This window comes from Haliaeetus leucocephalus, unplaced genomic scaffold (assembly GCF_000737465.1).
Source record: "Haliaeetus leucocephalus isolate CR32 unplaced genomic scaffold, Haliaeetus_leucocephalus-4.0 Scaffold2, whole genome shotgun sequence".
NCBI classification, from domain to species: Eukaryota; Metazoa; Chordata; class Aves; order Accipitriformes; family Accipitridae; genus Haliaeetus; species Haliaeetus leucocephalus.
This window is the reverse complement of record NW_010972438.1, coordinates 1,506,723-1,534,663: the sequence shown is the minus strand read 5'-3', so window position 1 is coordinate 1,534,663 and position 27,941 is coordinate 1,506,723. Positions and strand designations below refer to the sequence as shown.

At 41.6% G+C, this 27,941-nt stretch overlaps 1 protein-coding gene across 1 annotated transcript in view; it reads left to right on the top strand.

The window, feature by feature from the left end:
- The window catches only part of GRM7 (glutamate receptor, metabotropic 7), a 282,320-nt gene that overhangs the window by 167,292 nt on the left and 87,087 nt on the right, over positions 1–27,941 (top strand). The window contains exon 5 of the mRNA XM_010570362.1: positions 25,238–25,378. Within this exon, the coding sequence (XP_010568664.1) occupies positions 25,238–25,378 (141 nt within the window). The remainder of the gene's footprint in view (positions 1–25,237; positions 25,379–27,941) is intronic.

Here is a 27,941-nt window from a genome sequence, read left to right as displayed (position 1 = left end):
TCCCACACCTTAACCTGAAATATGTGATACTCCTAGCCTCCTCTCACGCTTCAGGGAGAAATGTTAGGCTAATAAGCCAAGAAATGTTAAATTGCATTGAAAATTAATGTGCCTGCATGTTCAAGTGTACATGGTACACTTTGGATTATCAGATTTTTTTTATGCCTGTAAAGCTCTTGGTCCTGTAAGTCATAAACTGAAAAAATCATTATATAGAAAAAGGCATTTTTCAAATAACTCTTCTCCCCTAGCTGTGATTCTTCAATTCAACATACAGATGTGAAACACAGGTGTGTTGGTGTGTTTACACCTATATGTGTATATACCATTTGAAGTTCCTATTTTTGGTAACAGTGGGAATATCGCAGCAGGCTCTGACTCCAGCGGGAGTCTAAAGCGCTCAGTTTCTTGTAGAATCAGGCCCCAGATACGCAGTTATTTGTCTTGATACTTGATGTCACTCTTGGGACAAAATTTTCTTTGCCATAGTCCCATGGGGTGATTTAGGAAATCATTACATGAACTGAATTCATTCATCTTAAGTCAGTCTTAATATAGCCCGATTGTGTTTGATGTAATTATGCTGAAAGGATGAAGTCGCATCTTATTTGCATAATGGCAGTAGACAGTGAGCCAGAGGAAGCGCACACTTAAATAGTAATCACTTCACGAAAACTTGTGTTTGAAACAAGCTCCATAGCCAACTTAACCAAGTAGCAAAGAAGTTGAAAGGCTTTGAGAGGCTTTCAGGGCAAAAGAGCAGAATGTATTTATTTTTAGAACAAGTATGGCAGCAGAATATTGTATTCTGGCTATTGTTACTTTGAACTCTTCTAAAACAAAGCTGTCATGGTGTGTCCTCATGCTCACAGAAGACTACTAAAACTTCAGCCCAGTCCTGAAACTCAGCGTATGCTCCGAGGAACAAACACAGTGTTGCATTGCAGAACTGCAAGTACCTGTGCTTATGGATGTAAGAGTTTGAAGTCATATGCCTTATTTTGAATAGTCTTTTACTCAGAGTATATCCTTGTCACATTTTTGTGAAAAGGTGTAATGTAACCACAGAGTGAGTGTTAGTACTGGAAGATAAGAACTGAACAGTTTAAACAACAGAAGAAAGATGTGTTTTCTAATTAAAGTTTTAATGGGATGTAGTAGTAGTAGTAGTAGTATATTCATTTTACAGTAATACAGAAATGATGAACATCTGTGGTTCTGCATGCATTTGACATACATTAAACCAGCAACACAACAGAACAAAATCTGCAGAAAATCTTTCTTCTCCATAATGCGCTTGGTGGGATTTTACCTACTGCTGCTTTGTTCCCCAGAAACCTTTCTTCTTCTTCATTGTCCTGAATAGAAAGATAAACTTTGCACATGGGAGAGATTCCTGTATCAGTTTGGTGTTGAAGAACAGAAAGAGTGCCCAGCTAATCATGGGGAGGGTGAAATGCCGCGAAGAGGAGCGAGTGTGAGCTGCAGGAAGATTTCAGGCAAGAAAAAGCAGGCTATTACGGAGTCATTATGCGATCAGGATAGTGGTAAAAATAGGAGATGTTGAGGCAAGTATAACAAGTCCCCAAAATTTCAAGTGCCAGAGGGAAAATGGAAGCACAGTGGAAAATGAAAAGAAAGGTTGACACTTCAGAAAAACAGTGTTTTGTTCTTGCAGTTCAGCTGAGCTACTTGCCTTCAGACTAGCAAATTACTGTACATGGTTGTCTTTTCCTTAGGCAGTGACAGTCTGAAAGAAAGTTGTTCATTTGTTGCAGTTTTCATTTGAAGTCCCAGAAGCTTTGTAGACCATCCAAACCAGCAAGAAACAAAATATGGAAACACTCCGTAGATTCTCGTGGGTTGGACCGTCATTCCAGCTGCGGAGTTCCCCAAGTGAGGACTGGGATGAACTGCAACCCTGTTTCTTTGTAGATGGAAATGAATTCTTCCACGCTAATCTCTTTAAACACAAACTGACCTTTAAGTATTCCACTGCCACTTCACCTCTTCAGGTTTCAGTAGGTTTAATAAACTTCAGAGCATTTCCTCCTCTTGTTATCACTACTGTACCCAAATCTAATTATATGTTTTAACTGCCTGGGGTAGCTCTCTTTATTACACCATATAGCTGTATATAAGTTACCTAGATCACCCTCTGATTAAAGATGATAATACTACTGGTCCAGACATCAATTCCAGTTCTCCCTAGCAGGGAGTTTCAAAGTCAGGAGTTCCTAAATCCCTTCCCTGGAGGAGAAGCAGATGTTTCTGCCAGTGATAAGAGGATACCTGTGGCATGAGAGATCAAAAAGCCTGATCTTTTTGGAGCAGGTTTATGCAGTACTTGCTGAATTCAGTACAGAAAGCTGTAAGACAGTGCATGTGCAGAAGATTCTCAAGTCCGAGGAATGGAGTCAGGCCAGGTGGTCTTGGGTTTTGGAATAAGTGTCTTTCCCCTTTTTGTTTTTTTCTTTCCCATTTTTTCTTCTAATCTAAGCAACATCTACACTTCAGATTTTAAATTTGCTTATATCAGTCTGTAGTATCTATTCAGATTAAAAATGGCTCATTAAACTCCTTCAGGAGTGTGGCCGTAGAGAGCAGGCATGGTAGGTAGAACAAGAACATTCAAGATCTTGGTTGGACCTTTGAAAGGTGGCTACAGCTCTCTGCATGGCAGCCCAGTGATACATTTTTATCAAATGCAGTGTCACAGCTGAAATGAGGAAATAAGCAGCCTTATTTCTGCAAAAATATTCCTATCGTGCAACTCCAAGATTTATCCTTCCACCGTTGGTCCCATGCAGACCCCGGATGAGGTGCTCAGAGCTTGCCTGGGCATCGCAGTCAAGGTGGCATCCCTGGGCTTCCCCTCCAGCCTCTCACTCAAGGCTTAGCACAGGAAGAACTAATACCTGGTAAGTCCTTGTTAATACCTGTTAGAATCTTCTTAAGCCCCACATCTGAAGTAATGAAAACTAGTATTTTCAAGAGACAGTAGTAATTTTGGATGCTCTTTTGTAATCTACCCAGTCTGATACACTGAGGTTTGCAGGATCTGTAGAAAATATTGAACACCTTTTTAGGAAATAAGAATCATTCAAAAGACCAAGAGGTAGGACTAGAACAGAGATAACTAATTTCTGAAAATCACAGCCATATTTTTAAAGAGTCCAAATGCCTCCAGTAGCTCTTAAAAAGTTTCAAAAATAAATATATATAATTTCCATGAACTAAAAATGTCTCAGTTCAGGGATATCTTAGAAATTATTTTCCTCTTAATCTCAACTGTAAAGAAGATGAACAACTATCTGTTTACCTCTTGCTTTCTGTTGTTCCTATGCCTCTTTTCTGTGCGAAAATTTTCGAATTAGGCTGTTATACTGTGGTTCATGTTGTTAGCAGCCATGCTACTGACTTAGCACTTTCAGATATCTGGTTTTTCCTCTAACTTTTTTCTTTCAAAATAGTCTTCCTTATCTTTCTTACTTACATGTGATCTGTTTTCATGAACACCAGCTCACAGGGAAATGAAACCAAGGAGAGGAACCACTGTAAGAGAAATAGAGAGGCTAAAATATATATATGATGTTAATTATTTTGAAAGTCTGGCAAAATGCTTTGCCAATGAGGAAATAAATATTCTTTATGGTCTAAGTTCAGAATTTGATGCAACTAAACAATGGGATTCAACTAGATTTGATTAATGATTCAATACCAGCAAGCTATGGATGTGGCCAAGGTTTGCAGTCCCATGAAGCTCTCAGCTATAAGGTTAAAGGATGGCTCAAATTCAGCACAAGGAAGTGCATAGCTATTTAAAAAAAACCAGAAGCATTGCAAGTGCTGTAAACCTACATAACTGTCCTTGAATTTTTCAGTTGTTTTCCTTCCAAATAGGTGGTGAATCATGTTTTTAATATTTTGTTTTTATTTCCAACAAGAGTTGATTTGCTTCTTTTTTGGTTAGATGGTATTAAACCCCAGAAAAAAACAATGAAAGGCTAGTGATTTAAGAAAAAATTAGAATGAAATTATATCTCACTCTTTAGTGGCTCTCAAATATTTTACCTTCCCATCCCCAGTCAAGCAAAGGAGCTCAGGATTCATTTTCCTCTGTGTTAAGAGAGAGTATTGAATTTTATCCAACGTTAATAAATACAGGCACTCTGTTCTGTGTCTTGCTATGGCTGCATTTACCTCAGGATGTTTCTCTGGGAAAGATGTGCTTTGTGTAGCACTTACCCACCTCCTCCCTGAACAGAACAGAACAGAACAGCCTTATATCTCATAATAATATTTGTAAAATGATCAGGTTTGGATTCTTTTTGTTTACAGCCTGGTTCAGAGTCTTCTACAGTGGTCTGTTGTTCTCAGGTTTTTTCTCTGTGTCCCTGGGGCACGAGTGTGTGCTTTTAAGAGAGTAAGCGAGATGGAAAGATCTGGCTCGGGGGGTTTGGTTCATGCCGAGCCGCAGGGCTGCTGGGGCCAGGGGATCGCTGCAGCCTCGCCATAGCAGAGCCCATGGACACCAAAAGCCAGAGGGGACACCCATCATAAGGGAAAAATGTAAAAGGAGGTAGCACAGATCATCACTCCCAGAATTTACTCATTCTTCCCATTACTGCCCCTGAATTTTCCTCTCATCTCCTTGCCACCTGACCTGTTTTGCTTTCTGCGCTGCTGGAAAGGCTTCGGTGTCAATGGATTTGTTCTTCCTCGGCACCTCCAGGCTGGCTGTTTGAGAGCCGTGGGACCAGCTCAGCAATCTTCCCTTCCCTGCATGGCCAGCAGCGGGCTCCAGCGCCTGGGAAGGGGGCACACGAGCGCGATCATCTCTGGTTTCTGGGGTTTTACATAGTGTAATTACAACCAACAACAATCAGGAAATACACTTCAAGGTTGTTTGTGTCAGTAGCTTGACAGAGCGACTCTGGTTTTGACACTATCTCTTACAAGCAAAGTTTGCATGAAGGACTATATATCTAAACATTTATTTGCATTTTTTCAACCATGAGTAAATTGTCTTTAGCAACTTTGGAATTAAAATGCTAAGGGTGTTGTGTGCTCATGTTATTAAGTAAGTAAATACAGAAATGTATCATCTGTTAAGATACGTTTGTTGTTTCATCCTATACATTTTGTCAAAAAGATGCTTTCAATTGGAACTTCATATTTTTTATAGAAAACCTGTTAGCTGGCCAGCTGCAGATGAAGGAAGAATTTCCCTTTTTGTTCTTCTATATCAGTCACGCAGTGTTTAAAGTCATTCTACCCACAAACTTGTTGGGAATGTATCTTTCCCAGTGCTGATGAAGCCGTTAATTGAATTTAAATTAATACCGCGGTTACCTGGGAATCCAAGACACACTCACAGCCTTGAAAAGTTTATTGCGTATCGATTCCAGCTGGTTGAAAAGCCACTCTTGGGAGTTAAGATTAGCTTTGATTCCTCCTGGCTTAGTGCTGAATCTCCTTGCCTCTTGCCTGTGTATGTACGGACTCATGCTACAGGAGTGCAGCGTGCAAGGACGGACGGACGGACGCGTGCACCGGGCCGGGCGGTGGGCTGCGCTGAGCACTGCCGAGGTGAGCGTGCTTTAGCTGGGGTGCTTAGTGAGCCAGGCGTCACACCTTGCCTGTCTTGTACGCTCTTTCGTGGGCTGCTGGTTTGAAGCTTCATGATGAAAAGTGTGGTGCGGTTAAATGTTGGCTTAAATACTTCTGCACGGTGCTGCCCAGTCTCCTGAGATCAATCGATATGGTAATGCTGGAGATTCGGGCAAACAGGCTCTATTCCCTGACTGTCGGCAGAAACTGTACATTCGCTGTGGTGTTGCAGTAGTGATGCAGTGCTTAACATTAAAGGGTTGAAGCGAAGGCTTTGGGGAGAGGTTTAGGAAGTTCAGAGACAGTAGCTTAAGGGTGTCATTATTTTTTAATATGCAGCTATAGAGAAGTTAAGAAACACAATTTTTGTAAAGTTTCAAATTAATGTTATTTTTGTAGTTTTCTTTCAAGGCATTGAAAGAATGCCTTGACGAAGGCATTGAAGCCTCTGGGGTTTTTTCTTTTGTTTAAGATTCCCTGTAAGTGTTAGTCACTGAGAAATACAGTCTCAGCTGTAACCACTGTTCTGCTGCAGACTCAAAGGCAGTGCCCCATAGCGCTCCAAACCTGAGCTCCCGTGAGACAATGTGTTTAGAAAAAACACATAGCATTGCAACTCAAAATGTAAACTTCTACATCATTTCAGTGTAGAATTTTGCTAAAGTTACACATCTGGCTGTTTTGTGGTGTTCAATTATTGGAGTTCTTTTGGGGTTTCTTAGACAGTTTGAAGGTGTGATCTTTTTAGAGTATTAAAGAGAGTTATATGCCACTGCTCAGTGCCAGACACAGCTCATAACCACAACAGCATTAACAAGAAATTTTATCTCGAATGGGGTTTGAACCAGTACTTTTTCAAATGGCATTGCTGCTTCATAGCAAAGAAATTAGGTAGAAAGCTCTAATTGGACCATAAAGAACCACTGTAAAACAAAGATTTAGGGAGCTTTCTCTTTGGCCCCTGGAAATGAAATAAACTGCTGGCCCAACCTACAAGAGACCTGGCTTGCTCAAAATGGAGGTACTTCTCTGATGGGAGCCAGCTGTTTTTCATTCTGTGGGTATACGTGTCTCTCGCTATTTCTGTGTTTTGTGTATTGCTCCCAGGGCTTATGTTGGCATTTTCTCTTTGATATTCATATTTAACTGTTATCTCAGGACACTGGAGTGGGTGGTTGTTTTGAGAGAGGGAGATGTGTACACACACACACACACACACAAACTAGAATGGTTGATGCTGTAAGAAGAGATAATTCACAGAACAATATTTAGCTATTGATCACTGTTCAGATATATCATCAGTGGTCTTTGTTTTGGAATACCCTGAATTGCATCTTCTGAAGAGCAATTTGCCTCTCAATGATCTAGCACTGAAGTTATCTGAGCTGTCTGTTGGACACATTTGGGCAGAGTATTTCCATCCAGAAAGGAAGAATTTTATTTTTAGAAAGCCTGCTATCTTTGTGTGCCAGCTCCTGATCTGCATGTGATCTGGTAGGAACCTCCAAGCCTTCCTCTGCAGGTCTGCTCTGCGCAGAAGGCGGTAGTGGGTATCCGTGATTAGAGAGGCCTCACGGGGGAGCGTTTCTTCCTCCACACAGCAGACAGCCATATGCTGCTTTCCAGTGTTTTTGCAAGGCAGCAGAGCCAAGGGCAGCTTGGGCTGGCAACCAAACTTCCCATCCTTGCGAGGGGTGTTCGGCAACATGTGGATAGCACGCAGCAAGCGTATGAAGAAGGCAAATGACTGTTTCCTATGCAACCCCCTCAGACTAGGAAATCCTAGTGTTTTCTGGTGCTGTCAGTCTTTGCTTCTGTGCAGAGATTCAAGCCTCATTTGTTCATAGGAATTCATTTTCTGTTTGTTAGTAATATTGGCAGGATTTCCAGGATCTGGGGAGCGATGAAGCTCAGGGGACCTCACCGGACCCCGCATGAGTGAGCCCCTTCTGGGCCACTGAAGCAGAGGTGGCTCACGGAGAATTATAACAAATAATGTCTTACTTTGGCACGCTCTTTAGTCATAGAAACAGAAGTCAAGAAAAGATTCTGCCACCTTCTCCCACTCCCTCAGAGCAGTACTGGCACCAATACCACGCCAAGCACAGCACCGGTTATTGCGTTTGCCTCCGTAACTCAACTGGCCGAGGCAGGGAGCTGAGAGGATGTTCTAGCACCGAGCTGAGAGCACGAGCGGTTTCATGGCTGAAACAAAGGAGCAGGAGAAGGGAATTAGGGAGGGTGGGCGGTGAGGTGTTCCCGTAGTCCATCTGAAGCATCACACCCTACGTCTGCCAGCATGGCGGGGTCCAGATCTGGGGCTGCTTCTGTGGGGATGGGGAGGGAGAGGGAAGAGCTCCCCTCTGCCCTTTGTGTAAGAGTTGCTCTTCCCTGATATTTGTTACACTGTAATTTAAGAGGTTAACACATTTTTCTACTTCACAGGAAGTATATTGGCAGAGTATTTGTCTTGCCATTTATATTTCAGGTATTCTTCATGTAAAAAAGGGATTGCAGGAGCTTTCTGAAATAAACTGTTCCTGCTTTAGGTAAAAATAGCCATGAATGGTTGCAAATATCTAGTTTTAGAAATGCTGTTCTGCAGGAGGCCTGAGAACCACATATTGTTCCTAATGGAACAGATAATTTTTCATCTCTGATATACTGCTTTGGCAAAGCAGAAAGAGTTTAATATAGTAGGTAGCATTTCCAGTCCAGTGTCTGGTGGACTGCCCATAGGTGTTGCAAAATAGGCAATAAACACTTACTTGAGCAGATGGACTGATGGTCTCTCTCAATGTTTGTTCACATTTGTGACAAATTTGGGCTCAAGAAAGAGCTCTGACTAAGGACTTTGGGATTAGGTCCATGGATACTAGGTGACCATTTTCCCTTTACAGTTATTACAGTGTTTTAACTTGGGAAGCTTCAGACACCGAAATTGGGGGCAGTGAAACACAGAATACAAATACAACCTTCTTGTGCCATAAGGTGATGAAGAAATAAAAGGTTCAGTCAAGAGTCTTTTCTATGAGGGTTATTCTTTGCAACAAGAATTTAAAATAACATTAATACATTAGAAATTAAAATGAAAGAAACAAGATCCCCCTGCCATCTGCTAAGTAAATACCAGTGTAGCCCATCGGAGCAGCATCTGTGCAGGGAGAGGCAGCAGCCGAGCTGGAAAGCACGTGCTGCTCCTCCCGGCGCTGGGAGCACCTCCCGTAGCATCAGCAGCCGGCACCTTCGTATGGGGCTCGTCTCGGTCGTGGAACCGGGCAGGTTCCTGTGTGGTAGCAAAGAGGAGCTGAGATGCCTTGAACCTGCGCTGCCAGCTGAACCTCACAGCATCCAGGAGGCTTGCTTTGTTGTTTGTTGGGTCTCATGTCATTTCTGTGCTGGTCATGCCCTTCCCCACCAGCTGCCTGGAGGAAGAGAGGGCAAGTGTGTATGTTCAGCACTCCTCACTTTTGCTCCTCCAAGAAACTGCACGTATTTTATCAGAAATGTCTATTAAATCTCATGTGTAATTCGTTCATGTATATTAAATCCTCTACCAAGATAACTTTGGCTCTAATATATTTGCAGTAACATTATTTCCATTCTGCTTTGTTTAAATTCATACCTCTGAATATTTCTTTATCTTATGAACTATTCCATTACTCTTTACAAATGCTAATAAGTGTTAACTTGTCTAATATTTCTTTTCCTCTTTGGGGTCAGTTTTTCTCTGTCTTTCAAAGAAATTGAAAGCATAAGTTCCTAAATTAACACAAGAAATTTTTTTCTTATGGTATTTCTGACTCGGTAACTATAATCTAGAAAGATTCTCTCTCTAGACCACTTAAAATTAGTCTCTGAAATCCTCTATGACTTACTTGTTCTTTCTTGTATTTAGCAAGCCAGAAAAGAAATACTACTTCACAATCTCTCAGTCAAAGCAAAAAATAAAAAATTTTGAGGCTTTTCTTAGAGTAAAATGCAAGCATGGCATCCCTGTTTGCAAGTAGCAAATTAATATGCCTACGTTATACATGAAAAATGTGTTCACTGTAAGTATTATGTATCTGTGTTTTTCTGCCTGAGTAGCTATTGATTACCATCCTAGTTCTTGCCATGGGGATTTGGAGCATCCCGGGAAAGATCTCTGCAGGCTCCAGCTTCTCCGCTTCTGGGGCTCCACACACACAAACGCACATGAATTGCGTGTTTCTGAAATGGGCTGAGCTCCACTGGGTAAGACAAGTTTAGACACAAAAATGAATGTGCTAATTTTAGGAAGTGGACAGAGATTTAAAAGGGTTTTCTTGTTTGTTTGATTTTTTTTTTTTTTTCGTTTTAGTTTGCATTGTTAATACTTGAATGATTATAGGCTTTTGAAAGTAATAGTTTAGGAAATAATACATGTAATAATACACATAATTTCCTTAAGGATGATACAATGAATGCTAAAGTGCCCACTTCACTCATGCTGGGTTTGCAGATCTGCTTCGGGAATGTGTTTTCATTTTGTTGAGTGACTGCATGACAACAAAGGAAATGGAAAATAATTTAGAAAAAAAATCCTCGGTGTATTCACATATGCTAGCTCTTTACTAAAGTGAAGCAGGAGTCAATAGATTAATGATCGTGATCTCCTGGTAATAATAATAAAACCAACCTTTTTGTCTCATAGTTAAAATATCACTGTAGGATGGTGAAGAACTTTGTGTTTGCAAGTCAAGATATCCCTCTGTGCAGTTTAAGGTAATATGTCTTGAAAGTGTAGTTCAGTCTTTGCTTCAGTTACACGACATGGTCCATCTGGAAATTAATTCATTTATTCATGTTAACACAGCTGTAATGCAACTACCGTACTCCAGTTTGCCTCTGAGCCTGCTGCTCCACTTCTGAGTCTGGGGCTGGAAGGTGATGAAGGATGTGGTTGTGGGAAACACCTGCTTGCTGTGAGATGATGTGAGATGGAGAGCTTCTGGTCAAGGTGTCACACTGCCTCTGACCACCCTCAACCTACTACTAAAATTAGGGGAAAGAAAGAAAAAGCTCTAGAAGAGAAAGCCCAGGCTGGGTGTCTGAGACTTCAGCGCTCGCTAATCCCCCGCAAGGAGCTTTCAGCTGATTTCTGTTCGCCCTCTCTTTCTGCTGCTCCCTCCCAGGCTCCTGTCCGACACTGCCCCTGGGAAGTTGCAGCGCTGAGGAATTTTCAGCTGCTTTGCTTTTACAGTGCATTTTGGAGCATCTCTGCCCAGCAACACAGCACTGCACTGCTGCCCTCAGCAAGGAAGGCTTGCCAGGGACGCCAAGCACTGTGCATGCTGGGAGATGGGGCAAATTAACTGACATTTTCTCTGCTAGAAAACTTCCATTTTCTTTGGGTGACGGGGGTTTGGGAGAGCAGGATCTGTTGGTGCAGCCCAAGCCCAGGCGCTGTGTGTCTGCTCCCGCTGCCGGCTGAGCCACCCCTGTGCTGCTATTCCCTGCAGCAGCAACTGCTTTTTGCAGAGTCAAAAGCCATTATTCTCTATTTACAATTCATGCATATGCACAGTTAAGTGGGCCAGGAGCTCCCATATACACCTGGCATCAAGCTGCAGTCAACCAAAGCTTTTGACACTTGTAGTCTTTCCTCCCTCTTAACTAAGTTAGGACACAATTAATAATGTGATTAATCATGCAAGCTATTTAACAAAGAAGGGCCAGGCAAACTAAAGGTTTCTACTAATGCAATATATAAAAATGCAGGGAGTGGGGGGCAGGGGGAAAAAACCCCTCATACAGCACTCTCCATTCTGCTGGTGGTTCAGCAATAGCTCATTGTGCATGGTCCTGATGTATTGGTATATCTCACCTTCCAAAAAGTAATTGCGTTAGAATTTGTAAGAATGATGTATGAAGCAAGTGAGTAGCCTCAAATTGATTATTGCTACTGAAAAGAGAATGGTGTAATTGCTTGTGAATAATGATTAAGCCTAATTAGAGTCAGTGTTTGCTATGACACTGATAATAGCCACCTGTAGCACCTAGGCTTCAATATATTCTCCATGACTAGGTATGGTGCCAGCATCTTTGCTTCTCTCCACTGAGTAGGATAGATGAGGTTCTTGGCTTTCTTCCAGTATGGTATGTACATGAACATCTGTGATGCAGTAAGCTCCCACAGATATTCTGAAGTGAAACTAAGCTTTTATTTCTATTTCTCTCTCTAATTTCTTTCCTGGGGTACTTACAGTGGTTAACCTATTCAAAGTAGCTCTCAGTTACCCTTGTGATGAGGAACTACTTTTAATCTTTGCTTTCAAGTTTAGTCTGTGTTTCTCAGTTTAATTACCACTTCACGTAGCATAAATTTCTAGAGATAAATAGTTTAGGATCTAATGGAAGGAGTGGCTAATGACATCTGGAAGTTATTGGCATCCCTTCTGTTCTTCAACATAGGTGTGCTGAGGCTGCCACATAGGCTTTGTTGCAAAAGATATTTGCATGGAAAGAGTCTGCTCTCTGGCTTCATCCTTTGGCTTGTAATGTTTATGGTTCTGTGATGGTTACGGCCTGCTGCTGTGTAAAGGAGTCAAGGACAACAGGAAAATGATTGGGGTAATGTGGAAAGAAAGGTGTCAAAGATAGGGGGATTTGTGTTAGTATTGGTACTGATGCACAGCTGAGGCATTGGGTTAAAGGGAAGCAAAATCTGTGGGGTGACTGCTTCCGAGCAGGAGGTCTGAGTGACCACGCGGGTGGTGATGGCACTCGTGAATGTTTGGTGTTTGTGGCTGGAAACGGCTTCTGAAACTTTCCAGCTGCCATAAGCAATCACTTAAGTCAGAAACTAAATAGTGAAATAGCCTCTTTGCAAAGTTGTGGGGGGTTTTGGGTTTGGGTTTGGTTTTGCTTTTGTTTTCTGGAGATCTAGTGGATTTATTGGGCCAAAGCTAGGAAGAAATGAAGCCAGGTTAGCCGGGAGCGCATCTCTGCACCTGGCTGATGGCGTGGGTTTTTTGTCTAGTGAGACAGCATCAGGCTGGCAGGGGCTAGGGACCGCTCTGCTGCACTATCAGATACATGAACCAGAGCACTTCAGAGACCCAAGTCTGTCTTATAGTAATTTTCAGTGACGTAATACTACTTCAGACATTTACGTTTCTCATACTTTGTTAAAGTTTGCATTAAGCAGTTCACTTACATGGGGCCAAGTACAAAGTTTAATACAATACTGAAGCAACTTTAATTTGTGGAATTAAATTGGTGTGCTTTATTTAAAAAAAAAAAAAATCTAAACTACACCTGAACTCTTTTTTAAGGTCTCTTTAGAATTTTAATCATGTTTTTAGCTTTGGCAGTTATTTAAAATGCTGATGTGTCAATCCCCAAAGAGAGAATACTTGTCTCGAGTATTGCCACTTGAAATTTTGGGAAGCCACACAGATGTTCATCTCCTCATTATGGAAATAATGTATTTGGTTAATGTGTTGGTATGAAGAGAGGGGAATACAAATTATCTTGCAACTTGAGAGCCATTTAAAAGTTTCCTTATGTTTAGACTGCCTTACTCATCTGTACTAAGGCGTCTCTGACAAGAGAGGTCCCCCGAATCGGCCGGGTTTGGAAGTGCCTCTGCCAGTTGCCAGCTCTGGCTGAGCCCTGCTGCCCCTTTCCAGCAGCTCTGCCCCGGCCGGTGCTCGGTGTTGGGGCAGCGAGACGCGGGGGGTCGGTCTCCCCGCAGCAGCTGGGGGAGATACTGTTGGATATTTATCTTCCCAGAAGTTCTGTGTGCTGCTCCTTGGGGACGAGGCTTGCGTTTCTCTGTCGGTTGCTGCGATTGCAGTCTGCTGGCTTCTTGGGCGCATGGCAGAAACACAGAAAAATAAGGAGAGGGTCCGAGCCGGGAACTGGCCAAGGGCACTTGTCTGGTGGTCCTTAAGGCTGGCCGGCATCCCAAAGGGGATGCTGAACTGGGGGTGGGGTGGCCCTGCAAAATGGAGAGAAAAAAAGTAGAGATGATGAGAGGATGAGGAATGGGTGTCTAGAGGATATTCTGCTCCTGAAATATTTAAATCAAATTGGAAAGCTTTTTTGCTTTCCCTGAAAGGTGCAGGGTATTCCAACAGCAAGTACTTGGGGCAATGGGAGCGTTTCTGTGCAGGACTCCGTGGCCTCGAGGCCAGCCCGAGTGATTGTACTGTATCCCCCAGCCTCAGAAATCATCCCCCTTATCTTGATCTTTGTCTTCTCACATACAAGTCTGCGCACGTGTTCTGGATAGTACCTTGTGGTTTGATGTGATTAATGCGCACAGTTGGAGTGGAAGCTGAAACTTTGTGTTAGCAGCCTCAGCTGAGAAGACTGTGAGAGGGAGGGAGAGAACAGTCATTGTATCTCTCTGTCTTACATCCTAGCACACTCTGGCTGGATGGCATTATCAAAGCTGTCTTATACTCAAGAAGTCAGTTGTCAAAAATCAAGGAAGTAATTTTTGTTTTAAAGACTCTAAGAAAAAAAAAAAGGGGGGGGGCGAGAATGCTATGGAGTTTTCAGGTAATATTTTCTTAGGGATGTTATCTCAGTGGGAATTTGAAAATAAGATGGGTAGCATATATAGTAGTTTAAACTGAGACATGACTTTGCTGTGCACAGCCAATCACATCGACTCCCCCGGCGGTGCATGGATGGCCTCCGTTGTGCCAGTTTATGTATCGACTCCACCTGACTGCAGCTCGCAGCTCAGGCTTCCAAGTGTCTGCCGTGTGTGCTGCTTAAATGATGGCTCTGCAGAAAAGAGGCATCACATTAAATAGCATTTGGAAAGAGCATTGTTACTTTCATCTAGCCAGTGTTACCATGTCAACAGTAAAAAAAAAAAAAAGTGGCAACTCTAGATGTCTGGTTTGGGGGGGCTGTGTGTGTATAACTATGGCTCTGTGAGCATGCATATAAATTTTAGGATACACAAATATATTTACACATGCTGTAATTATTCCTGTTGACATGGTAACACTTCAGCGAGGCACATGCAAATATATACAGAGAAAGAAAGAAAATTAACTCTGTATATTGAAGGAATTGAATGCAGCATAAGGAAATAACATTTGAAACCCAGTGAATTCTGCAGCCTGGGGCTCGGGCTGCGGCTGCCCCTCGTGCTCCCCGCCTGCAAGGCAGAAGCCAGGTACGTCTCAGCCTCCATCGGTGCGTGTCTCACCTTGCTCTCCCACTCCCACCGTGGGCAGGAGGAGGACGGGCTTTGATTTCCTTTCATGTTTTGTTTGCTGGGAAGGTATAACAATGTGACTGAGCATTGATTTGGGTTTTGCAAGTTGATTTTTAAGCACGGGTGCCAGAAAGGCACAGCCGGGGGTGTGCATTGACCACCACAGGGGTTATTTATGACTTCACAGCTCAGAATTTAGGTCGTGTATCACAGGATGATAGAAAATTACCTTTTGTGTAGCATCGCTGTTGGTCCTGTTCTTGGCTTGTTTGCGGAATTAGAGCATGTGTACAGCAGTGGTGCGGGGTGCGACCTTCCGCGCAGTCGGGGTGCTCTGGGGGGGCTGCGTTGCCCAACCTCGGCCGTCCTCTGCAGCAGCACCGGGCAGCGACCCCAGCCTCTCCTCCGTGGGCAGCTCTGACCTGCCCTCTCGTTTATTTTGGCATGTTCGTTATGTGCGCTGATTGATTTTTGGTTTTTTATTATCACTAATTTTAACCTGTTGAACATCTTCAGGGGTTACTCCAGCTGCTGCATTACAATGTAGAGGGATTTCTGTATTTTTATACTCATTTTAAATTATGCAAGCAGATGACTTGAGTTTAAATGCTTTTAAGGATACGCAATGTGCATTTTGTCTGCTGCTGCTATCAAAGGGAAGAAAACCACTCTCGTGTTCTGCATTTAGACCTTCTGTATCTCTCTGATTTTACTGCTCTGCATTATTAAAATGAAACAGGCCATCTGTGGAGCAGCTTTTCCCGTTTAGTCAAAAAGGGTGGGAAGGAAGAACTCGGAAAACCAATGGGAAGAAGACGTCAATGCATACAAAGGGATTTTGTTAAACAGTTAATTGCAAATGAAAAACTGAAATAACAGCTCAGAATTTGGGGGTAAGTATTATTAATAGGAAAGAGTGATCTGCATCCTGATCCACGGGCCTGACTTGCCACTGCTTTGCTTTATGTCCCTGGGTGACACTGTTTTAACTCCACTTGAGTTTCACTGCTGCCAAATAAGATTAATGCAGAAGCTGGTCTATTTTTCAGTAAAGCAAGAAGCAACAGATAATTTCAAGAAGACCGGGTATGTAAGTGAGAAGGAAAGCAAGCCGTTAACTAAGTTGCCTTGTGATTAAGTGTTTTAAAAAAAAACAAAAAACCAAACCAAAACCAAACAAAAAACAACTGCTTTTTACTCATCTTCAGGTATGAGGAAAAAAAAGAGTACTTCACGGATAAGGTCCTGGCAAGACAAATAGCCCATTTTCAATAACTGGGCAGCAGGAAAGGATGAATTACTGGGAGAGACATTCTGCTTCTGGATGTATTTTTAAATCTGTTCTGTTTGGCCTGATTCTGGTGATAATCTTTACAGCAGATACAGATCCTCACTCGCAAGAGTAGGCTTATGTGAGCAGCATTTCCCCCTTGGCTGGGACTCTGCATATAGCAATTCATAAAAAATTATTCATTCCCGCAGCAGGAGTCGTTTGAATAAGATGTGGAGTATTCAGCTGAAAGGGGAGCACCGTATGCATTAAGCAACCCAGGTGACTTACACCGATGTCAACCTGGAAAGTCCCTCTGTGGCTGAAAAGGCAAAAATAATATGCATTATGAAGTCTGCAGTTGTTTGGGGGAAGAGGAGCACAAGCCTTCTTCATCTTCTGCCCCGTAACAACTCTCTCAGTGCTCCAAGGCATGGATTTGGTCTGTGATGTGCAAAAAGAAAGCGGTGGGACCCTCTGGGTTAGAACATCAGCCTCCTGCTCGGGTACAAGGGTGATCCTAGTGCCATCCAGAAGACCATGGCAGCAAAAGAAACTGGGAATGGGGACGAGCTCCTTGTTGTGTTTGTCCAGTGCCTGCTGCAACAGGAAAATTGCCTCCTCAGCTGAGGCCTCTAGCTGGTATGGCAATTAAATAACAAATAGGAAAAATAAATTTAGGGTTTTCTACTGTTTATATTGATATAAGTGGGAGCTCTGTGAAAGAAAGAAGTGCCTGAGGGCAATAAAATGTAGAATAATGAATAATAATATACTTCTATATTAACCTTTCTATTACAGCACTGGCTAGACACCACCTAGGTCATGATCTCATTGCCATGGCAGCTGTGTAATTTTATAAAAGTGATAATGATGATACTTAGCCAATATATATCTATTTCCATAATAGAAGCTTTATAGCTTAAAATCCCAGATTTGCCCTAAGTATGGCAAGCTGAGTTTCCTTTGTACATGCTTTATGTCAAGTATATAAAAAGTCAAATGTGACATCAACTAAAATACCCTTTTTCACAAGTGGCAACTATTAAAAAAGAAAACAACTGCAAAGCATTTTTATGGCATGAAGGAGGTTAATAAAATCACTTAATATGATGGCCTTTTTATTGAGTAGGAAGGTCAAGAAAATATCCGCAGACTGTCTTAACGGCTCCGTAATACTATGTAGTGTGTGGCTTGGGCAACATAATAAAATCTGAAAAAAGACTAGCTGTCTTAAAATTGATCTTATCACTCCACATCTAAAGCTTTTATCCCACATTTAATGTCAGTAAATTAAACTATTTTGGCTTGAATGCTAGGAAAATCAGAAAATTATTTGAGTAGCTGCTTTCAACTCATTTGGCATCAGTAATCGTAGTAAGTCATGATTTACTAGCTGGGTAAATAAAATTTGTATAACTAGCAATCATTAGTGTGGACATACTTTGGACAAAATACAGAAGAATAAAAATATCATAAACTGCTAAAATCACTACTTGTATGAAATTGGGTCAATATGTTGTTATTTGCTTACAAGCCACATGGGCTAAGAATAAAAACACTTCAGGCACGTGAGAAATGCAGTAGGTCAACAACTTTGTGTTTTAATTAGGCTTAATTATTTTCCTTAATTATTCAGTAACCCCAGAGCCCTCGAACTCACTGCTGACACATGAAATAGATGCTTCACAGTGTATGCTAGCGATTTGGTAAAGAAGCGACAGAAGTCTCACTTAAAAAATATCTGGTTCATTCACACCAGTAGCATGTTATCATTGTGGATCTTCATAAGCCACCTGCCCGCGGTTCACGTCCTGAGGTACTGGAAACTTCACTTGGCAGCTGATGATTTTACGGGGTGCCAGTTCAGCGCTGGATCCCCTATTTTAATCTCTTTCTTCTCCTAGGGGATTGCTCTGGTTTGGGTCTCCCCCTGCCCTCCCTGCGCAGCCGTCTTTCTCGTCTGCAGCCCGTCCTTTCCCGGTCGATGTGTGCCTGACGCCTTCCCCATGATAAATGCCACCTCTGTGCACCTGCCTTTTTTTTTCCCTCTGTAATGCAGCTGACCATGGCAAACCACATCAGTAGGCTTGGAGCCTGGTTTATCCTCCAAAGCATGTAAAATTCCCTCAGCCACCTCTGCCAGGGAAGCTGAGCGTTATGCTTTCAGGCAGAAAATGGGCAACACGTAACATTAAATAGAAGGAGAGATGCAAGATTAATGTTAGAAATAAATCATTTGGGGCTTTTTTGGGTGTCAAAAGCAACCACAAGTCAGCCTCATTTTCTGGTTGAGAATCGAACTGCTTTTCTAAGTGTTCCCGGCTCCACGGTGCTGTGGCATCCTGCTCCGCTAGCGATGCCCTGCTCCGGCAGGACCCGAGAGGGGTTTCTCGGAGCAGACGGGGAGGCTGGAGGGCTGCGAGGGTCTCCTGGGGCAGGGCTGGATGCTCTGCTGGCACTCCCCGTCCAGATGACTGACCGTAAACGGTGCAGAATAAAACGCCCAGATAAAATTTGACATGCAGAGCCTGACTCCAGCCAGCTGGGGATGAGACGCTCCCACCTTCCTCCAGTAATTTCTGATTTCAGTCACTTCAGTGCTGCTGATAACTCCTATCCCGAGCAAAGGGGTGCTGAGGCTGGCACCACGAGTATCCCACTGAGTGAAGCAGGGGAACAACCAAAAGTGCTCGGGTTTTGCTGGCGTCTCAGCCGAGTGACACTTGTCCCTCCCCTTGCCTGTTCTTCACCAGCCCTCCGTAGTGCTTGGGATCGGGTCCCTTTCCCCTACTCCTTGCCCCCCTGTTTTGGGGGGGGTTTGTTTGGTTTGTTTTTTTTTTTTTTAAGTTTTCATTGCTATGTAGTTAATTTAGATATTAATCCTGGGGTGGAGAATAAATGAACCCATTAGGTAGTATCATCTCTCTATGTGTAAGAATAATGATTTAATCAAATCACAGTGATTTAAAGTAATAAGAGATTTATTGTAATTTGTAAAATCTCATAAAATAACTATCTATATCTCTTAAAGGTATTTGCTGAAAAAAATAATTTTCTTAAGTATGATATATGGGGAACATTGGGAAATCACTAAATCTTGTCACTCAAGTGTAGTACTTGGCCATGCACAAGGGTAAGAAGTGATTATTCCTACTTTTACATTTAAGCATCCAGATTTTTTGGTTGGGTCAGATAATTCCCTGAGCCCCTGAACCCAAAACTCTTACGTTTAGCACTATGCATGTAAGTTGTCTTAATGTCTTCAGTTCAAAAAGATTAAGCTTAAGCACAGACTTAAGTCTGTTGTTATGACAGAGAACACATTTGCCTGTATTTCAACTTTAATGGTTATGAATCATATTAATTCAAAAAAAGTGTCTAAAATTAGATATGCATTTAAGATGTCCCTCTGACTCAAACCCACTGACATAGGACTGCTTGTGTTTGCAGGACAGCTCTGTGGTACATGGGAAGCGTAGAAATAGTCCTGACTGATAAGAGATTTAAGACAGAATATGTTTTGTATCTTTTTGAGACAATTGCAAGAATTGGCTTATTGCAAGAGTCAACAAATTACAGTTGAGTCTGAATCTGGTGAAAAATTACCTAATGTTGCTGATGTTAATCCTCCCATGACTTCAGGAATTCCTTTGCTCTACACCAACCTGCAAAGGTGACACACTGTATTTTGCAGTGTGTAACCACATAATTTTGTCACGTGTGACCAACAATGGAACAAGTGGTGCAGGAGCTCCTATTCATGGACCATTTTTCATTTGCCCCTTCAGAAAAGGAGCTGCCCCTCACCACACGCCACTGCCCAGGGGCTTGTAGACCTTTTGCCTGACGCTGAGCTTTGTGGCATCGTGCACCGCCGTCCTCCTAAGCCGGTGCTTGTGTTTGTCTGGGTTGTGCTTATCCTTGGGAGAGCCATCGCTATTAAATAAACTCGTGACATAAATCCTTACACGTTAGCTCACAGTATTTACATGGCACTAATCTTTGTGTAGATCCATCATAGCCTTATGATTAGCGTTCAAAATACAGTAATATAGATATGTAACTACTTTACAAACTGTTCTTTAATAGGAATTTAAATCATGAAACTCATCGTGGGATTCCTAATGTTTAATTGACGTCCACTGACAAGGTTGGTTGCGTGATAGCAGTAACACTAGCAAAAGATGAGCATTTGCTGAGAATTGAATATTTGGGGTTTGCTTTGCTTATTAGCTATGTATCTAATGTGAACTTTAAAAATAGTAAGATCTTTAAATTGATCCTATTTTCTCTTAATTGAAAAATATATTTTTCCTCTAGGTTTCTTTTTTTTTTTTTTTAAAGTTGCTTTAAAGTACATCGAGCATAATTACCCTTCTGAAAATAATGGTGGGGAAAAAATGAAATGGTAGTGATTTGTTGGCTCAAATCACAGAGCAACAAGCATGATGTGTATTCAGTTCAGCCAGTATATTTCAGACAATCATAATAACTTCTCTGACAGTATTCTTGGGAATGATATAGGGAAAAACCAGAAAAAAAAAAACATTCTAGGAGCAGTGAGATTCCACTGAGCATTCTTTACTAACTTTTAAATTGGATGAAAATCTCATCCACTGTGAACTGGCACAGTTCAGTTCATTCCGTGGAGGTGCACAGGTTTGCACCAGATGATATGAAACATTCTAGGTCTTATTCTGTGGTGTATCATACCCCAGCTGTGCACATGTGCCAGCACTTTGTGTAAAAATTGTAAATATTTATCAAATAAAAAAAAATGGTGCCTGTGAGCACACTCCTGGCCTTGCTGCTATGGAGCAATATAGGACTCCTTCCTTTTGGCCCGGGCTGTGGGGGACTTTTCTTGGTCCTAAGTATGTTGGGAAGGAGGGCAATTCGCAAAGGTGATGCCTTCTAGAGGTCTTCGCCAGGATTTTGGCTACGTGACAGAAGTAGTGCTGTGATCCACAGCGCAGCCAGAAAACAGCGAGCGGGTGCACAGTACTTCCACCCAGTAAGGAATTAATAGAAATTTGGTCTGCTGCTTAACTCCGTCACTCTGTCAGTCAGTCACTTGCCTGCTTGTCTTGATCAATAGAAAATAATGATAAAAAATGTACACTGTTTAATCGGGATCTATAGTCCTTCTTGAGAATGCAGAGGGATCATTAAAAAAAATCAATGAGAATGTTATTCTTTGTTATTAAATCTGTAAAGGTTTAGAGTAATTCTTATGGAATTCTATTACAGTTTTATCAAGACTTATTGATTTTATCTTATTAAGTTATAGAGCACTTTTCCTAGAGGTCAGTTAGTTTGGCACATTGGTGAGGTATACTGTTTCTCTTTTTGAGCCATATATATATTGCAGATCTTATGACTCAGTATCCCCTTTGAAATATCTTTTAATTATGAGTGAAACTAAGACACACAGGTTTACAGGAAAACAGGTTTAGTTTGTATGTGCCTAAAATCTAAGACTATTTTCTAAATTTTCTTCTGACCCATCCACGTGAATATTTTCCTGAGGCAATTTCATCCCAGAAGTGCAGAAATTGTGCTGTCCCTTCTAGAGACCGTGCACAGAAACATTCATAAGTCACTAATCTGTCATTAATTAAGTAGAACAGCTGTGGCAGGAGAGTTTTACTAAATTATTTCCCTAAAATGTGGGAAACCCTGGTTAAGTCCCTGCCCTAGCATAAATACAGCAGGAGGAGATCAGGGGTCTCTGCCATCACAGGTCGGCTCTTTTCCTGCAACTTCATGCAGTTTTATTCTGGAAAGTTTTCATTTTGAGCGAAAAAACCAATTTTAAGGGGGGGAAAAGCCATACCGAGTATATGGAGTTGACTTAAATACTCAGTAGTACTTAAATACACCACAGAGGTTTTCTCCTATCCCATTTTGGTGGTTTGCTTGCAGGTTTCCGTGATTTGGTTGTGGTCCTTCAGGTGCTGGCTGCCGACTAGACAGTGTGGCATTAAGTTGGTATGGCTTGTCGCTTAGGGTTTGTCATGATTCTGAAGTACCCTGATGTATTTGTTGCAGGAGAGACCTACACATATTTTCTACTGACGTTGCAGGTAAAATTTTAATTTGCCTTCAGCCTGTTTCTGAAGACCCCAATACTTATTTTTCTGATTTGATTTTTGGAGATTATGTACATTGTCTTATAAGCAGTGGGCTTTGGATGCGAGTCGTGACCAGTAGACTCAGAATTAAGAAAATACATATTGTAGGTGGGTCAATAGTACACAAAGATAATACAAGGAGACAGATTGACCCCACTCCTAATCTTCTTTCTTATTTGAAAACATCTGTTTACATGCTGTCTATTTTTATCCCACAGTGGATGGATTGCTATGCTAATTTAACGATGCCATATGTTTTTCCTCTGACTCAATTTCATTGTGAGGACTGCCAGATTGAGTCAATTTACCCACCTATTTCAGTGAGATAAATTGTTGGCTATGGTGCAAGGAACTTTTTTCTCTCTTCCAATGGAATATGATTTACTGTCATTTCTAACTGCAAAATCAAAAGGAACCATGTGATCATGCAATATAGAGAGATGGCTTAGTATCTGTAAGAGCTTGCTGCTTCTGTGTTTCCACCCTTTTCTGCAATGCTGGTACAGGCTGTAAAGCCAAGTAAAGGGACAAAATAGATATTCTCAGATTTGCATCTTCAATGGTTTTACACTTTTTGGATGGCAGATAATTTCCCTCTGAGCTTCTCAGTGAGCAACCAGCATTTTTAGATCCTCTTTAAGATAGATCTGCTTTATCCAGGTTTCACATTTGCATAGTTTGAATAGTTCAACAACCTTCTTAGTAAAAGAAAAAACCCTTTTGTAACCTGAACTTGAACTGGGATTGCAGTTCTGGAAGGTTACATTAAAAATACTGAATCTAAACTGTCTCTGTAAGCAAAAGCTCTGGTGTTGCTCATTGCGGGCTAAAGACAGATAACTAGAAGGATTTAGGAAAACTACTCAGCACTACTAATAGTGTTGAATATCCTGCTATTCGAATATGCTTGTTGTAAGACTGATAAAACTCTCTGAAAAGAATGAGCACAGCCCCCTTGCTTCAGAGAGACTGTCAGATTTGGGAAAGCCTGTAAAATTAAGCCGGGACTTCAGCTGCCAGGAGCCCATAACCTGGCTAAAGGGGTGGAACAACGATTGCCTGTTTTCCTGGCACCTCTGGTGCAGAGGTGATAAACCTTTCCCATGTTCTATGCCAAGAACACTTGGCTGTGTCACACCATGTACTCTTCCTTCTGAACAGATGAGAGAATACAGCTTCTGTCGGCTACAAAAAGAAAAAAAAACAAGAAAAAATTACAAAAGACCTCGCGTATGAGCATGTAGATGTGCGCTAATGTATTTGTTCTCATGCAAATCTTTTGTTTGCCAAGCAACCCCAAAAGTATACTGGGATAGTAAGACAATAAAAATATTGTTGTGGGAGGGTGGTGGTCTCCACTCATCCCTGCTCTCATGCTCCTGAGGACCCACCGGTGTCTGTTGGGAGCAGCTTCACCCTGGGATGGGTGCCCGAGCCACTGACCCACTGCCACTGGAGTCTGTTGTCACTCCGTGCTGTCCTGGGAGCTTTAGTCATTGCAGTAACAAAGGTCAGATTTCTGCCATCGTACTAGTACTTAGGATATCTGTCTACTGATTGGCAATTATTTGTATGCACAAAGGTTTCCTTAGGCTCTAAGGAGTTATCTCAACTTTGAAAGAGAATAATGGAGAGAAGAGTGCTTAAATACAGGAAAGTGAAGCAGTAGTTAGTAATGTGATGTTCTTTTTGGTCTAAAGTTACTATTGCTTATTAGGAAAGTAAGTATTTGTTTGAGTTCTGTATTGCATTGTAGGAAAAACCCATTAAAATGAGCATGAACTTTGAAGGGGTATTGTCTGACCTGATAAAGGGTATTTCGCTCAGTTTTAAACTATAGAATTTGAAAACTTGATACAGAAAATCCCTATGCTATGGCAGGTCTAATTTGTTATCACAATTTAATAAACTGTATAATTTTGTAGTATGGTTTTTTAATTCTTTTTATTTGCCCTCTTGGTTTGTAAACCTTTCCTTTAATCACTATACATACACAAATATATATGTACATGCACGCACATTTGTGTGTGTATATAAACATGTGTGTATATATACAGTGATATACCTTTCTGCAAAAAAATACATGAAGCCAAAGCAAAATATGTTTCTCTTCTGGCAAGTTGGTGAGGTGCTGAAGAGAGATAGAATATGTTTTAGAGCTGTATGAAAACTATGAACTAGTCACCACTACACAGCTATTCAGTAGTTGTTATGTGGTTTCTTTCAGTGAATAGAGGACTGTGTATTTTCAAAAAGAAGACTCAGGGGCTTGAGATATCCTTACTGCCCTTCAACAAAAATTATAATTTTTCCCCCCGTTATTTTAATGGTGGAGTTGTGTGTCATTTTTACTCTTGCAGTGCTGCAAGCTGTTTGTGGCTACGTGGCTTCAGTAGCAAAACCAAATCTCACAGGTCTAAGGAAGGAAACCTCCTCCCCCCCCCCACTTCAGGATGTCTAATCCCAGCATCTGGTAAATCACGGTGATTCACAGTTACCTCTTAGAAGTTTTGCTCTCTGAGTTTATCTGTACTTTTGTGAAAGGAAATTAAGGGAACTATACATACTGCAAAACCAATGAGGTGTACTGATAATGGCCAGGTTAGATGAAACTGCCTTCTCTGGAGGTCTGGAGAGGTTAATTACAAAACTAGTTGTATTGAGCTCGGCCTAATATCAGCTGCACTATATCATTTAATTCCATTCCTTTTTGGTATATATCTAATCCATGCTTTTTGCTTATAAATCTTTTTGTATTATCTCTGTTTTACATATATCTTACCTAGCTTTATACCTCGCAGTTGGTAGCAGAGTAATTTACTTGCAAGCTGCAGCTGATTAGATAAAATGTACAACGGACTTCCTTTTTTCCACGGTCATCTCATGTGGATAGAGATGTGAGCGTGTGCTGGATGTTGAAGAAGATATAGGCAGAGTATTTGTTCTTCAGGCTGCAGTACTTCCTGTGCAGTATGAGCTACACTTCAGCTTTCTACCTGTCTCATTCTCCAGGGTTTGATGCCTATTTTACCTCCCGCACCCTGGAGAACAACAGAAGGAACGTGTGGTTTGCAGAGTACTGGGAGGAGAACTTCAACTGCAAGTTAACCATCAGTGGGTCAAAGAAGGAAGACACGGACCGTAAATGCACAGGTAACTTCATTCGCTTCACCCTCCCCGTGCTGCTGGATGCGGGCTGCAGTGGAATGACTGCACAGTTGATGTAAGGAAGCTTGGCTGGGGACAGACTGAAAAAATAAATTGAATTTTTGTAGGTTGTAGAGAAAATTGAACAGCAGCATCAGCCTTACAGGACAAGAGAAGTAGATGGAAAGAGTCAAAAAATACATTCTTCTATTTTTTCCTTTTTCTGGCTGTCCATGCAGCAGGAAAATCAATATTTTTGTGTTTTTGCTTCGGTGCAGGGGGAGGTGAGGTGTTTTTGTTAGTTTGTTTTAGATGGAGGATATTTCCACAACTTGTGCCTTGTCACCCATTTGCAAATCACAAATTGGCCACCTACTGTGTCAAAGCACCGTCTGCTCACGGTCATATACTTACCATGTGCGTTTGAGTTTAACTTTTGAAGGAAATGCACCTGTAGGGAAGTATTAGCACAGAGTGAAATGTTTTCATTTTAGGTAGCATAAAGTTGTTGATCAGATTTTTGTCCTCACTAATGTTATTTAAGAAATTGGGGTTAAATAAATTTTTGCAGCCTCAACTCAGTAACATAGAAAATGCACTGTCTGTATTTGTGACTGAGGTTCATGACCTTTATTAGAGTCGTGTTTGACCTCTTTTGTCTTCTGGTGGATGACAGATTCACTCCTCTTTTCCTTTTATGAGGTACTGCCATTAGAAATATCATATTTTCCAGGAATTCCTTTTTCTGATCACATGGACATTCAAGGAATTATTTTTAGTTACAGAGAAGCCCAAGTAACAGTGGGGTGATTTCATTTTTAACTGTTACGCACTTCTCAGCATAACCATCTTAATGACATGGGGTGATAGAGTTCTTTGAACTGGAAGTGTTTGTTTTGAAAGGAATTGAAGGGAAAGATGCATGTTCTTGGAGTTCTGCAGACCTGTCCAAGTGCTGCTGGATGATCCATAGGGACAACAGCAGTGCTGCCAGTTTAATCTTGTGCTGAATTAAGGTATTAGATTGAGGGTCTAGAAAAGTATTTCTAAAACTGAAAAATGTCGGGGTCTGCCCTCAAAGTGCCAGGTCCCTGGTGAGCCTGTGTTTGTGGCGTAAACCTCTGTAGTTGGGGTTGGGGCATTTGCTCAGGGCTTAAAATGCAGTGGATAAGCTTTGGCCTGAACGTATCTCCTGTGATACAGATAGTAAAGCCAATAACGCTGTCGGATGTCCGCCTTGCCCTTGCCTCCCTTTGCCTTTCCTTCCCTCTCCTTTTAATTTTTCACAGCAGCAGTTTAAATGTGTTATGTTGTATAATTGCCTTGAATTTTGATCAAAGGAAATTAGTTCATGGGAGGATATGTTTTACTTTGAAAATTGATGAAAACTTTCCATATTTCATATAATCTGCTTTTGGTTTCAATTCATGGATAGGAGTAGGAGTGTTGTGCACAGAAACAGTGCAGTTACCGCTGGGAATACACTGCTGTTAAATTTGGCGTTTGGAATCTTCCCCAAAGGCTGGAATTTGACTAAAAATTGCTAAAAGATCTTTAGGATAATTTCTAAAAGTGTCTTATCACCCTTATTGTTTATGCCATTATTTTATTACAATTGCTCACAGCCTGTGCTTTCTGATGTGAACATAAAAATGGTGTTCTGCCTTCCCTTGGCATAGATTCAGCAGAAACATTTGTTTTCGGTGGCTAACTTACCCTATCAAACTGAAATGCCGCATTGTAGCTCGATATTGTACCAAATGACATGCCCTGACATCTTCCTTCCCTCTTCTACAAACTGAAGTAAATTGTGCATCAGAAAAAGCATTAGCTTTGAATTATATTGCTAGTATGAGAGTCGTAATGTCCCACTGATGTAATAATATTATGAATGATCATCATCTTTATTTTAAAATTTGATTGGTAATTTGTAATGCAGCGAGATACTAGGCTACAGGCCATCGGTTTCTGACAGCAATAGTGCTCCTGAGCACCGGCGTGAGGAGTGGGAGGCTCACGCTCCAAATCGAAATGCTCGCACGTAGCAGGGAGAGCTCAGGGCTCGTGGCCACAGACTGCGATCAAGAAGAAAAGCTGCTCCAAGAAGGCACCCTGTGGGCAGCTTACCTTTTCATATCACAACTTCCTGAAATATTTCTATATGCAGAACTTCTACATTAATGTCATTCATATTTATTTAAGCGTGAAAAATTTTCACTGATTAGGATGGATAAGATGTAGAAAGAGAAAACGAAAATACATTGAGCCCACCCCACCTTATTTCTAGATAAGATTAAATACAACACGCTGCTGTAATTAGTAATGCTCTTTCCAGCGATTGACTTATTTTGGCATAGTTCAGGGCATGATCCGGTGCTGCTAAGTTGAACTGCTGCCAAGGATACCTTGTATGTACCTAAAATCTAAGACCTATCTGTTGCGCAGATAATTTCTGCTGGGATGCAGGCCGTTTCAAAGCCATGCGTACGGCAGAAAGAGCTGAGTCCCTTGCTTTTCCCTGGAGAAGAGAGGGATCGGTTCCTTATGCAAAAGTGGTGTCACCTCAGCT